This window comes from Hyperolius riggenbachi, chromosome 5 (assembly GCF_040937935.1).
Source record: "Hyperolius riggenbachi isolate aHypRig1 chromosome 5, aHypRig1.pri, whole genome shotgun sequence".
NCBI classification, from domain to species: domain Eukaryota; kingdom Metazoa; phylum Chordata; class Amphibia; order Anura; family Hyperoliidae; genus Hyperolius; species Hyperolius riggenbachi.
Window position 1 is genome coordinate 207687558 of NC_090650.1, and position 15163 is coordinate 207702720.

The window sequence follows — 15163 nt, forward strand, 5'->3', positions numbered from 1 at the left end:
GCAATGCAGCAGTACATCCTGACCTTCACGGTTGTTATCAAATTACCATATTAAAGGACCACTATAGTGAAAAAAGTAAGCAGTTAAAATCTTTCAGAACCAACATGTTTTGGACTAGTGGAGTTCCTCATTGGGGATACAAAGGGTTTTCTTTGTTTTTTAAAATAATTTCCTTAATGGCAGTTGCTAAGTCTAACTGCCAAAATAGGACCAGCCAGCGTCCCTACTCGCACACTATTTTGGCAGTCAGACTTAACAATGGCCATTCAGCAAATGCTTTTGAAAACAAAGGGAAACCCTGAGACTCCATCGTGAGGAGATGGACTAGTCCAAAACCTGTTGGTTCTGTCAGCTTTTGAAGCGGACCTAAACTGAGAGCTTCCTCTCTGCTCTAAGGAGAGAAGCAACAGCATCATCACTTTAAAGAAAAACATTTCTTTGTTACAATTTACAGAAATCTTACAAAAACCCTGCAGTTTTTACTTTCTGGTGTCCTAGGAACACAAAAGGGTTAACCTCCTGTGTTTACATATTAGCCCAAACTATGGCATAGAGTGGCACACCTGACAGCCCTAATTTACACTTGCTGTTTACTTGTTTATAAGGCCTAATTAGTCAGGCTAATCGCTCTAGACCAGGGCTTTGCACCTGTGGTACGCTTGCCACCAGTGGTACTTTGCTGTTGGCCAGGTGGTACACACCAGATTTGCCTCCCACTTTTTTGTCCACCTGCCACTTGTCCCTGTCCTGTCCTGCCTCCACAAAGTTTGGCTCCACCTCCCTCGCTCCTTGCTGTGCTTCTCTGCGGCATACTTCAGACCTCAGATTAGTGTGGAGGAGACAGCCAGGCCAACGGTGCACAGTGATGGCGCAGATACAGAAAGTGATTTGAAGTATACACGCCGTCACCATGCACCGCTTGCCTGGCTGTCTCTTCACTGCGGCTGGCTTACCAATGATCTGAGGTGTGAACTATTCCACAGGGCAGCACAGCAAGGAGTGAGCAAGGGGGAGCCGAACTTTGTGGTGAGTCACTGCCTAGCTCTCAGCTCTCTGATGGTGGGACTAGGCTACCTATAATTAAGCATGTGTGTGTGTGTGGGGGGGGGTTCGAACTTGTATGGTTGCCCATATTGGCAATCTACCTCTAGGCTAGCAATCTAATTCTAGTTTTTTCCCCACCAATGCCTCCTACTTTTCCCCTCCCAAATGCCTTTTTTTCTTAAAGTGTACCTTGTAAGAAAAAAGTGCCCCGGGGGGTACTTACCTCAGGGAAGGGGAGGCCTTTGTATCCTAAAGAGGTTTCCCCCTTCCTCCTCAGTAGAAGGGATCCAGTGCTGGGAGCCCCATAGTCCTCCTCATCGGTGTGCACATGCACAGTAGCTGCTCTCCATTCAGGCTTCAGCAGAAACAGCCGATCTACTGTGCAGGCACACTAGTGGTACTTGAAAGTTTTCAAGCAATAAAATTGGTACAATAAGTGGAAAGGTTGAAAAACCCTGCCCTAGGAGATAACTCAGGAGAAAAAGTTAATTGCATATGGGGCAGTATGTCTCTGAACACCTCCGAATTTATTAGGCTGCTTCTGTCCTGTCTCACATCATCAATAAACACTAGTGTCCCCTTACCACTGGCAGCCATGCATGCCCAAGCCATATGTGGTATACTTTGGAAGCTGTTTTTACGCCTTCTCCATACTTTTATTTCTTGCCATAATTCTGGTGGAGGATGTTCTTTAGCAAGAATCTAGCCTTTCTATTTTTGAGGTTTATGAATGGCTTGCACCTTGCAGTGTACCTGTATTTACTTTCATACAGTCTTCTCTTTGTGGTAAACTTGGATATCAATATGCCTATCTCCTGGAGGTTGTTGTTCACTTGGTTGGTTGATGTGATGGGGTTTCTCTTCACCATGGAAATGAATCTGTGATCATCCACCACTGTTGTTGTTGGTTGACATCTAGGTGTTTTTGTGTTGCTGAATTCACCAGTGCTTGCTTTCTTTCTCAGGATGTTCCAAACTGTAGATTTTGCCTCTCGTAATAATGTAGCAATTTCTTGGAAGGGTTTTTTCTGTTTTCGCAGTTTAACTACCTTACGACCGATCCACGCAAATGGCGTGGATGCGGCAGCCCCAGTACCACCTAATGCCGATTGGCATAAGGTCCTTGGGGCAGAGTTTGCAGGGGATTGCCTTCAGTCTCCCAGCGGCGATCGCCGCTAGGAAACTGTTAGATGGTAAAACCGCTGTCTATTTACTCGGTACAGCACTGCGATCTAAGGCAGCGCTGTAGAGGGGACAGCCGTGTCACTCGGCTGTCCCCTCTGGTGGCACAAAAGCGATCCAATGTGATAGGCTGACGCCTATCACAGCCGATCAAACTGATTAGCTGGCGGAGGAAGAGAGGGCTGAGGAAATAATTATTAAAAAAAATAGGGAAATTTATTAAGGAAAAAAGAAAATAAATATTTATAAAAAATAAATAAACAATGTTGGGGGTGATCAGACCCCACCAACAGAAAGCTCTGTTGCTGTGGAGAAAAGGGGGGAGGGGGGAAATCACTTGTGTGCTGAGTTCTGCGGCCCTGCAGTGAGGCCTTAAAGCTGTAGTGGCCCATTGGTTGAAAAATGGCCTGGTCTGTAGGGGGGTTTAACACTGCGGTCCTCAAGTGGTTAAGGATGGCTTCTTTCACCTGCATGCTTCTTGGACTGTATGTGATCTGTTCTCAACTAAATGTTCTACATGCAAGTACTGCACCTCAAATCAACTCCAGGCCTTTTATCTACTTGATTGAGAATGATGGATTTGCCCACACCTGTCCATAAAATAGCCTTTGAGTCAAATGTCCAATTATTTTTGAACCCGTGAAATGAAGGGATTGTGTTTAAATAAACAATTTAGTTGTCTCACATTTTCAGGTAATCATTTTTTTCACCCCACTGGATTAAAACTAAAAATCTGCACTTTAACTGCATCTGAGTTGTTTCATTTAACATTCATTGGGTAATGTACAGAACCAAAATTAGAAAGAAGTCGTCTCTGTCCAAATATTTATGGTCCTAACTGTGCCTACTCCATTCAAGAAAAAGACTGCCTATTGCTGGATGAAGGTCTCAGCCACTCTATGTGCAAATCAGTAAATCAATAATCTGTCCAGTCATATCTCAAATAATGAATTCCATTTATTAGGGACATATCCCTTTAAGAGATTAAAAACAATACATTTAAGATCCCCCAATGTTGCAGATAAGCAATCCCCCGCCCAACAATAGGTAATACAATAAATGCCAATATTAGATGCTGTATATCGGGGGTTCCTTTAGCAAAAAAAAGTGCTGATGCAAGTACAATGTGCAAAAATATCCAAAATACAAAACACTGTAAGAAATATCCAATATGAAGTAAAGAATAGAAAAACTACATGGAAAAACACAAGAATGATACAAAGCCACTGTCAAAATTAGTGACAGAAAACCATAATTGTGAGATTGCTGATAAGCACCTGTCATAAAGTGAGCTCATGCAAAGGTAGCTGCAGCAAATCGGTAAAGTGTCAGTAGTGCAGAAAATAAGGTGCTGGTGTGAATAGGATAGGAACATTACCCGTATCCAAGTTGGGAGGAGAGGGAGACAGCCCTACGCGCTCGCAGTCTCAGCTGCTTCTCTGCAGGCCAACTAAAAAAAACAGGGACATCCCCTCATATACCCCTGCACTATCTAGTATCCATGCAAAGGTAGCTGCACTATCTAGTGCAGGGGTATATGAGGGGATGTCCCCGTTTTTTTTAGTTGGCCTGCAGAGAAGCAGCTGAGACTGCGAGCGCGTAGGGCTGTCTCCCTCTCCTCCCAACTTGGATACGGGTAATGTTCCTATCCTATTCACACCAGCACCTTATTTTCTGCACTACTGACACTTTACCGATTTGCTGCAGCTACCTTTGCATGAGCTCACTTTATGACAGGTGCTTATCAGCAACCTCACAATTATGGTTTTCTGTCACTAATTTTGACAGTGGCTTTGTATCATTCTTGTGTTTTTCCATGTAGTTTTTCTATTCTTTACTTCATATTGGATATTTCTTACAGTGTTTTGTATTTTGGATATTTTTGCACATTGTACTTGCATCAGCACTTTTTTTGCTAAAGGAACCCTCGATATACAGCATCTAATATTGGCATTTATTGTATTACCTATTGTTGGGCGGGGGATTGCTTATCTGCAACATTGGGGGATCTTAAATGTATTGTTTTTAATCTCTTAAAGGGATATGTCCCTAATAAATGGAATTCATTATTATTTACTGATTTGATTTACTGATTATTGATTTACTGATTTGCACATAGAGTGGCTGAGACCTTCAACCAGCAATAGGCAGTCTTTTTCTTGAATGGAGTTATGAATTTTTGCCTAGGTTGTCTATACACCTTTTTGATGATAATAGATTTGCTCTTTTTAGTTTTGTATATAACTAAATGTGCCTACCGACTTTACTTAAAGGGATACTGTATGGGGGTCAGGGGAAAATTAGTTGAACTTACCCGGGGCTTCTAATGGTCCCCCGCAGACATCCTGTGCCCGCGCAGCCACTCACCGATGCTCCGGCCCCGCCTCCAGTTCACTTCTGGAATTTCTGACTTTAAAGTCAGAAAACCACTGCGCCTGCATTGCCGTGTCCTCGATCCCGCTGATGTCATCAAGAGCGCACAGCGCAGGCCCAGTATGGTCTGTGTCTGCGCAGTACACTCCTGGTGACATCAGCGAGAGCGAGGACACGGCAACGCAGGCGCAGTGGTTTTCTGACTTTAAAGTCAGAAATTCCAGAAGTGAACTGGAGGCGGGGCCGGAGCATCGGTGAGTGGCTGCGCGGGCACAGGATGTCTGCGGGGGACCATTAGAAGCCCCGGGTAAGTTCAGCTCATTTTCCCCCGACCCCCCTACAGTATCCCTTTAAGCAACTGACTTTTTGCCTTTAAATCCCTCTTAAAGGATACCAGAGCCCAAACACAGATGAGAAACGGGGGCATGTATGGTGAGCTGTCCTGATGCTCACTGCTCCCCCGTTCTCCCTTCTGCCGGCTCGTTTAGCTGCAATTGCCCCGTGGCCCCGTCTTATGTTTGGCTGGGTCGGTAGCATTGCGGCTTTCTGGCCGGGCTACACGCATGCTATGGCACGCAACCTCTGCCGGCACGCGAACATCAGTACGGGAGCCTCCGGCCGGGACCAATCTCACACGGAAGCGCAGCGCGGTCCCGGTCGGGGGTTCCCGTACTGATGTACACGTGCTGGCAGGGGTTGCATGCTGTAGCATGCGTGTAGCCCGGCCAGAATGCCGCAATGCTCCTGACCCGGCCGACGAGAAGACGGGGCAATTCCAGCTAAACGAGTGGCAGAAAGGAGAACGGGGAGCGGTGAGCATTAGGACAGCTCACCCTACATGCCTGCTTCCCCCATTTCTCATCTGTGTTTGGTCTCTGGAGATGATTATTAAGACATGATTATTCATCTATATTATTAAGTTTGCATACTACATAATTAAAATGTGTTTTTAAAAAGCGTTTTATATGCTCTAATATGTCAGATACTTCACATTATTATTTTAGTCTAATTAGTGCAATAATTTCCACTGGAAATATCTAATGCGATTTCTGTGTTTTGAAACCTATTTGCAGTTGGTTTAATTCTAACTGGTAGACCAACTTCCACAACAGCAATAATGTTAAAGCTGTATATTATAATTAATACATTACATATGTGTTGTATTCATTTTATAATTCTTTTACATGTTTACCTATGTTGTGTTTTAACGTCTATAAGATACACTCAATAACTTGTCTAATATCTTTTATAAGAAATTTATTTAAAGAGGAACTCCAACCAAGAGTTTAACTTTATCCCAATCAGTAGCTGGTACCCCCTTTTACATGAGAAATCTATTGCTTTTCACAAACAGACCACCACGGGGCGCTGTATGACTGATATTGTGGTGAAACCCCTCCCACAAGAAGCTCTGAGGACCGCGGTGCTCCTGGCAAACTGCCACAATGTAACAATGTTCACAGACAGGAAATAGCTGCTTACAGCTGTCTCCAATGGCAAAAACAGCTAGCAGCAGCTACATAACCTGCCCACAGTAAAAATGTCACCATGTAATAAATGTCAGAATGTAAACAGGGGAGAGGAAATATTTTACAATGAGCAAACACTGACTAAATCATTATACATAATTATTGTAAAAATGAAGCACTTTTTTTTTATTACATTATTTTCACTGGAGTTCCTCTTTAAAGGACCACTATCCTGAAAAAAGTAGGCAGTTAAAATCTGACAAGTTTTGGGTCAGTCCATCTCCTCATGGGGGATTCTCAGGTTTTCTTTGTTTTCAACAGCATTTCCTGAACAGCAGTTGCAAAGTCTAACTGGCAAAATAGTGTGCAAGTGATTAGGGAGGCTGGCTGGTATCTTACTATTTTGGCAGTTAAATTGCTGTTCAGGAAATGCTGTTGAAAACAAAGTTTTAGTAGTCGCAGTAGAGTATTGCACCATGTCAGCCATCACTTAAAGCAATAAATGGTATCATCCTGATTCAAACTTCTTAAAGTTACAGAATCCTTTACTATTCTTTTAAAGTATGTTGTTTTTTAATGCAGGTGAAGAGGTCTTCCTCAAAAAACTGTTGAAGGCACAAGACTCCAATTCCAGCCCCTCCGAATACTCTTCATTTCTCAATCGCTGTTTTATCTGTCGAGTGCGCTGCTTGTTGGACAGCACATCTGGATTTCTGGTAGGCAGGAGGGATTACTGCACCTTTTCTAGGATACAGTATACCATTTTTCTGTTTATTATGATTGAGACCATTCTTTAGATGGAAGTGCTTTTGATGAGAAATCTTAATATATAAAGAAAATTTAAGTGATCATTTAAAATATAACAGACAATACTTTTATACATTATTATTATTACTTATTGTATTTATAAAGCGCCAACATATTACGCAGCGCTGGACATTAGTTTAGGTTGCAGACAATATTTAGGGGTGACATACAGCAATATGACAATACAGGAATACAAGAAAAACCAGATTACACAGCACAGTATGAGTACAAGGTAATGCTTAGTCACTGGATGGGAGCATGGAGATTAGGCAAATTAGGTTCACTCAAATGCATAGCATGGGGGCACAGTAATGGAGGTGCATGATCAGGTAGGACACAAAAGGAGGAGGACCCTGCCCAAAGGCTTGTAACAGGGTGACTCTGCCAGAGTATTTAGACTACCATGGGTCCACTCAAACAGGTCAGAGTAATGCTGCTTTAAGAGCAAAAGGCATCACCCCTTTAACATGCCCAGTCACAGGAAGCCCCTCCCAGGAATCTTCAAAGGGCTCTTCTGTCCTATACTCTGGGCTCAGTACAGCTCGGGTGGATGGAGTGAGAGGAGCAGAGGCAAGTTACTCACTACCCATCTTGGAGCAGTACCCAGTTTGGAAGCGTGCTGGCGGCTTCAGAGCGAAACAGCAAGCATTGGAGTGTAAGACCTCTGCTCTACCAGGCAAACCATCCAGAGAGAAGTTCAGAGCACTGTGGACACAGTGGGGTGGTGTGAGGCCTGGTCTTCTAGAAACTTCTGAGGCCTGATACAGTCTGCTGAGTGAGATGAGACCAGCCTGCAGAAGCTGAACTGCTCAGGAGGACTTTGATGCAGAAATCTTGGAAAGCGCAAGTACCAGAAACTGAATCCACTGAATTCTGTTACACCAGTTTACAGAACTGTCTATTGAAGTTATATGTGCATTTACCTTTGCTTACTACTGCCAGACATGCTGGGACTTGTTGTCCTACTGGACTGTGTTCTGTGATAACACAACCCTTTGCACAGTGCTTTATTTCAGTTGCATATATCTGATGTGTTGCAGTTATACGTTTGTGATTTCCACTGCTAAGAATCCTTACTAAAATAAGATTTGTTTAACTTTCAACTGCTTGTGATCCTTTGGTTCCACTACACACACCTGCTGTTACATGTTTTGGCGCTGCGAGCAGGGTAGTGACCATGGATCAAAATCAATCTTCCTCCACATTATCAGGCGGGTCCGCACCCAACCCCCCGTCGGTGGGCGGGGCTCCATTCGCTATTCTTCCAGTTGGAGCATTAGCTCATTATTTGCCAAAATACACAGGATTGGCCAAAGATCTCAGTGATTGGGCAGAGCGGCTACGTGGGCTTATCCGTTCTCATTCTGTGCCAGAAGCCCAGCAGCCAGAAGTTGCTTTAAGTGCCCTTGAAGGGGAGGCTCGTCGCACAGTATTCCATTTGCCTGAATCAGAAAGAGATACAGTTGATAAGATTGTAGCCTACCTTGAGAAAATCTTTGGGGACCAGGGATCCCTGCATGGCCTACAGAAGCAGTTTATGACCCGGGTACAGGGTGCGGATGAAACTATCCCCCAATATGCAAATGCTTTGCAAGATCTTGTAGCTGCAATCCATTAAAAAGAGCAGCCAGGAAAACCAGTATGGGCAGCCCCAGACCTGTGGCTAAAGGAGCAATTTATGCAGGGACTCTGTAACAGGAGAGTAAAGGGAAAAATACGTGAACGTATGAATACATCTCCTGACCTTACATTCTCAGCACTGCTAGCCCATGCTATTGCCCTCTCGGCAGAAGAAGAAAGCAGTAGGCATATTGTTGCTCATCAGAATTTCCCTGTGAATGAGACTTTAGTTAGCACAACAACTGTGCCAACTACGACAGCCCCTGCAGAGACCTTGGAGATGGTAGTCCGTGATCTGGCGGAGACAGTTAGTGGGTTACAGGCGGAGGTGGCGCAGATGAGAAGGGCAAGCCAGTACATTCATCATAGCTCATCTTCACAGTCCAGTGAACGAACTTCTGATGTGGGCCCAGAATGCTGGAACTGTCATAAAAGGGGACATTTATCCCGTGCATGCCCTCAGAAAAGGAAACCTAAACGTACGGAGCCGTTAAACTAGCACGCCCTGCTGTGAGGAGTCACATGGCTGGGCGAAATCAAGAAGAGACTCCACACACAGAAATGTCAAAATTGGTAGGAAATTCCCCAATAGTCAAAGGCCTGTTTGAAGGAAAAGAAATAGAATGTCTGTTTGATACTGGGTCACAGGTGACCATCATAAATGAGGGACATTACCGAAAACTATTTCCAGGTCGACGGACTGACTCTGATGCCCCATGGGTGACCCTAACAGCTGCTAATGATCTGCCAATACCTGTAGTGGGTATCACCTGGATGACTGTAGAATTATGGGGCCTGAAGCTTGGCCAGAGAGGGGTTGTAATTGTGAAAGGAGATGCCACCCATAAGCCACCTGTTATCCTAGGTATGAATATTATTCAGGATCTTGTAGATGTGGACTGTTCCAAACAAAATGGGATCTCAGGGCCCCCAAGAACAATTCATATGGAGTTGAAAGCCCTTCGGAAAAAACAGGAGGCCCAAAGAGAGACTGATGCACTTTCTGAGAAAGTGGGAGTTGTCAAGGTGTTTAGCGGAAAAGTTTTGGAAGTAGCTCCACAGCAGGAAACAGTGATCTATTTACCTGTCGGTTCACAAAGGTTGCTGCAAGGGCTCACAGTGATGGTTGAGCCGCTGCCAATCACTGAAAGACCATGTTTGGCTCGGACTTTGGCTGTGGTGCAACAAGGCAAGGTTCCGGTGAGGATATGTAACTTTCAACCAAGCCCTCTACGTATCCCATCGGGTACCACACTAGCTGAGCTGTATTCAGTATCCCAGGTCTCAGCAGTGGAGCCTCCACAGATTCAGCTAAAGCATAGAAGGGGACAACAGTTTGAAGCCAAGGTGTTTTCTGTTTCCAATTTCTCTGGACCCACGAGATCCTGGAATGGGGAAGCCATCCTCCAACAAATACCATTATCTGCAGGAGATCTTTCACCAGGAGAAAAAGAAGCTCTTACCAAGCTGCTAGACAAGCATGCTAAAGCCTTTTCCCAGGGGGACCATGACCTTGGCTGTGCCACTGGAGTGGAGCATGAGATCGTTACCAGTAATTCTGCTCCTATTAGGGAGCGGTTCAGAAGTATTCCATCACATCTCTATCAAGATGTTAAACAAATGATCACTCAAATGCTGGAGCAAGGGGTGATTGAAGAGAGTAAAAGCCCATGGGCCGCGCCAATAGTTCTTGTGAAAAAGAAGGATGGGTCATTGCGCTTCTGCGTAGACTATCGTAAGCTGAATGCGGTTACGGTACGGGATGCATACCCTCTGCCCCGCATTGAAGAGTCTCTAACAGCCCTGGGGCGAGCACGATATTTTTCTACATTAGATTTGGCTAGTGGTTACTGGCAGATCCCTGTAGCTGAACAAGACAAGGCGAAGACAGCTTTTGTTACCCCCATGGGACTTTTCCAGTTTAAGAGAATGCCCTTTGGGCTCACAAATGCCCCTGCTACCTTCCAGCGGACAATGGAACATTGCCTAGGAGATATGAATCTCGATCACCTCCTGATTTATCTTGATGATATTATAATCTTCTCATCAACATTTGAGGAGCATCTCCAGCGACTGGACACTGTGTTCTCTAGATTATTTAGTTATGGACTCAAGCTAAAGCCAAAAAAATGTCACTTACTGAAGCAATCAATAGAGTTCCTAGGGCATGTTGTATCTCAGAAGGGGGTACATCCCAATCCAAATAAAGTGGCTGCTATACAAGACTGGCCACCACCACGAACTGTGACAGAGGTTAGAGCTTTCTTAGGGCTTGCCGGGTATTACCGGCGTTTCATCCCCCATTTTGCTCAACACACTGCCCCAATTCAACAGTTACTTAAGGGAGCAGACCTTAAGGGACAATCTACAAAAGTTGACTGGGGCTCTGAGCAGCAAAGTGCTTTTGAATTCCTGAAAACCCAGTTAACTTCCGCACCAATACTGGCCTTTGCAGACTTCTCGTTGCCTTTCCGCCTGCAAACAGATGCAAGCACCAAAGGACTAGAAGCCATTCTGTCTCAGGTGCAACAAGGTAAAGAGAGAGTGATAGCCTATGCAAGTCGAAGTTTGCATGAATCAGAGAAGAACCCTGCCAACTATAGCTCATTCAAACTAGAATTACTTGCCTTGGTGTGGGCAGTAACTGAGCGCTTTGTAGAATATTTAACTGGTGCCAAGTTTGAAGTATGGACCGATAATAATCCTTTGGTGCATTTGCAGTCAGCAAAGCTGGGGGCCTTGGAGCAACGATGGGCTGCCCGTCTGTCAAAATTTGATTTTACCATACATTATCGACCAGGCAAAGATAATGCTCATGCTGATGCCTTATCCCGTTATCCACAGGGGCTACCAGAAAGAAACGTGGATCTCAACTATGAAGATGTAGAAATCCCTGACTTGACACACTTGGGCCAGAATAGCCCCCGCAGCCAGATACCTGTCACAAGTCAGAGCCTACTCACTACCACTCTAGGGAATCTTGATTGGAAAGAGTTGCAAAGGGATGATCCCATTATAGCACCACTTTTAGAATCAGTACAAAATAAAAAAAGACCTTCTCAAACAAATCGTCAGGACTGGCCAGCTGAAAGTGTAAGGTTACTTCAAGAGTGGAGCCGATTAATTATTCGCAATGAGGTGTTGTACCGCAGAGTGGCATTCCCACGTGACCCTGATATAACATGGCAGGTACTTCTGTCCCGAGCAAAGACCCTCTCTGTGGCTGAGAAGGTGCATAATGATTCAGGGCACTGGGGAGTTGAGAAAACCTACAGTTGGTTGCGCAGGTACTGTTATTGCGTGGGCTTAAGTACTATTGTAGAGAGAGTCTGTCAGCAATGCCATACTTGTGCAGCGGTGAAAGGAGGGGAGAGTGCAGTGCCTATCCAGACTTGGCGGACCTCTGAACCACTGGAAGTGTTGACAGTGGACTATCTCACTCTAGACATGTCTGAAGATGGCTTTAATCATGCCCTGGTTATGGTTGATCATTTCTCCAAATTTGCTGTGGTTGTCCCAACCCGGGATCAGACTGCTCGAACAGCCGCACTATCTATCTGGAAGCATTTCTGTTTGCCGTATGGGTGCCCCCAAAGAATTCATTCTGACCAGGGTGCCTGCTTTGAAGGCGACACGATTCAAGAGCTATGTAACTTGGCAGGAATAAAGAAGTCTCGTACCACCCCATACCACCCCCAGGGTAATGGAGCATGTGAGAGGTTTAACAGAACTATCATACAGATGCTACGAGGCTTGGAAAAGGAAAAGAAAAGAAGATGGACCATGTACCTGGCAGAACTAGTCTGGAGTTACAACCATACCATCCATTCAGCAACCGGACGAACACCTTACCATGTGCTTTTTGGACGCACTCGGGGTGGTCCCCTTGACCTCTGGGCCTCACCCCCAAGTGACTCTCCTGGATATACACCCATCATGTGGATTCAAGAGCTGAAGCGCAGACTGAGAGAAGTACAAGAGTTTGTCAAAAGGAAGCAGTGGCAGGACATTGAGGGTGTTAGAACAGAGTCTGATGAATTGCGTCCAGGTGAACGAGTGCTTATTAGAAGAAAAGGAGCTCACCAATATGGGAAGCTGCAAACCCGGTGGGAGCCGGAGCCTTGGGTTGTTCTACGTCAGCCAATGAATGGAGTCCCTGTTTATGATGTCCTAAAAGAGGGTTCACAAGATAGGCCTAGGAGACTACATCGAAAACTGTTAAAGCGGTATACTGCCACTGGAAATCCAGATGTCCCTAGGGAGTTCCCAACGGTGGAAGAGCAACCTCCATCTCAACCAGTAAATCCTTTAGGGAATTTGTGGTATCTGCCAGTACCTTCTAACCCAGTGCCTCCTGTCGATGAAAATCTGGTGCCTTTCAACCAACAGGAGGATGATCCTGAACTGAACTCTGGTGAACTCTTACAACCCAGGGACATTCGCCGATCTCAAAGACCTAATTTGGGCAAGCCTCCTGCCCGTTATGCAGAGGAAGACTTTGTATGGACTCAAAGAGTTAATGCCTTGCTGGGGACAGCAAGGTCAAGTGGGGTGGAGTGTAACAGGGTGACTCTGCCAGAGTATTTAGACTACCATGGGTCCACTCAAACAGGTCAGAGTAATGCTGCTTTAAGAGCAAAAGGCATCACCCCTTTAACATGCCCAGTCACAGGAAGCCCCTCCCAGGAATCTTCAAAGGGCTCTTCTGTCCTATACTCTGGGCTCAGTACAGCTCGGGTGGATGGAGTGAGAGGAGCAGAGGCAAGTTACTCACTACCCATCTTGGAGCAGTACCCAGTTTGGAAGCGTGCTGGCGGCTTCAGAGCGAAACAGCAAGCATTGGAGTGTAAGACCTCTGCTCTACCAGGCAAACCATCCAGAGAGAAGTTCAGAGCACTGTGGACACAGTGGGGTGGTGTGAGGCCTGGTCTTCTAGAAACTTCTGAGGCCTGATACAGTCTGCTGAGTGAGATGAGACCAGCCTGCAGAAGCTGAACTGCTCAGGAGGACTTTGATGCAGAAATCTTGGAAAGCGCAAGTACCAGAAACTGAATCCACTGAATTCTGTTACACCAGTTTACAGAACTGTCTATTGAAGTTATATGTGCATTTACCTTTGCTTACTACTGCCAGACATGCTGGGACTTGTTGTCCTACTGGACTGTGTTCTGTGATAACACAACCCTTTGCACAGTGCTTCATTTCAGTTGCATATATCTGATGTGTTGCAGTTATACGTTTGTGATTTCCACTGCTAAGAATCCTTACTAAAATAAGATTTGTTTAACTTTCAACTGCTTGTGATCCTTTGGTTCCACTACACACACCTGCTGTTACAGGCTTACACTCTAGAGGGAGAGGTAGAGGACCAGAGTTCAGCTGTGGGTTTAGAACACGTGTGAGGGGTAGTAGGCCAGAGTGAAAAGGTGAGTTTTGATCTACATGATCTACATGCTGGATATAGATGAAAACCTATTGATCGAGACATCCTATATAATAATACCCCTGTGTCTCTGCATCCTGGCCCTGTGTGTGTGTGTTCCTGCTTCCAGACTTGACAGTTTGCTGTCTGAGAACCTCATTGCATTGTGGGAAATAACAGCTTTTTCCAACTTCCAAGTAAGCAACATCTCCCTGTGTGCATATACTTTGGACAGGGGTGGGGAACTGGTGATCGGGACGCGTCTGTGCATGCGTAGCTGGGGATTAGCGGGTCGGGACCTACCGCCTGTTTTTTAACGGGCGAGCCTTTTTACTGGTATTATATAATTTCACAATTGCTGTTTGTAAACATGAGCTCATAATAAGGAAAGTAAGAAGTAAAGCATATCTTTTGTTTGAAGCTGTGGAAATACAGAACAATTCACCATAGGGAAAAATCAGGGAGTCTATTCAGAACTTTCACCATTCACACTTTGCATGACTTCCACCAAACAACCCTTTTCTTAGTATTGTTATACCCTGTGCATTCAGTGAATGCCTGAGTACATCACCAACAATGCATCAGCTACTGTTGATGACCCACCTAATGCTTTATTTACTGTGGAAATATCATGCTGCCACAATATGATGTAATATGTATTCCACAAACCCCTCATTAAGACCTCTACAAGCTTTGTTAACATACTATTTTTGCATATGAAGTGCATAAAAAGGGAAAATGACATTTTCCTTCATCATAGTAGACTACATTTGGTCAGGGTTTTTGTATTGCATTCAGAAATGTGCTCACTGGTTTGATGACATAGACTGTGTACCTCATACAAATGAATATGTGCTCAGTGTGTGTCTAGCCCTGTGTAGCATGCTTTTTAAAATTTGGAACAGTCATAATGTATTAATAGATCTATTTTCTGAGATAGCCTACCCAATCCTTTTATAGCAAATTATTGCATGGATCTGTTGTACATTAGAACATTTTAAAGTTAATTTAAAATAAGTAAACATATTAAATAAAATCTGTGTGTTAGATGTTGTAAACTCTGCACTACATGCAGGGCCGGCCTTTGACCTGAGCGACCGGTGCGATTGCTCAGGGCGCCAGCTATCAGGGGGCGCTCCTGCTGCCTGACCGCATGTGTTTTAATTTGGAAGCTGGCAAGCTGCGCCCCGGCTGTGTCCGTTTCGCTCCGCCCCCCGGTGCTGCTGCTGGGGGTGATAAGGGGCAA

The 15163-nt window shown here is 45.0% G+C and overlaps 1 protein-coding gene and 1 long non-coding RNA gene across 7 annotated transcripts in view; one reads left to right on the forward strand and one right to left on the reverse strand.

Moving 5' to 3' along the window:
• AHRR (aryl hydrocarbon receptor repressor) overlaps positions 1 to 15163 on the forward strand; it is a 456078-nt gene that overhangs the window by 403033 nt on the left and 37882 nt on the right. For all 6 annotated transcript variants that reach the window (XM_068236645.1, XM_068236646.1, XM_068236643.1 and 3 more), the window contains one exon: positions 6651 to 6784. In XM_068236645.1, coding sequence (XP_068092746.1) covers positions 6651 to 6784 — 134 coding nt within the window. The remainder of the gene's footprint in view (positions 1 to 6650; positions 6785 to 15163) is intronic.
• On the reverse strand, positions 6620 to 14042 carry LOC137518581 (uncharacterized). The gene is made up of 2 exons (XR_011020849.1): positions 13999 to 14042; positions 6620 to 6889 (listed from the first exon to the last, which is right to left on the reverse strand). It is a non-coding gene; the product is annotated as an uncharacterized lncRNA (long non-coding RNA).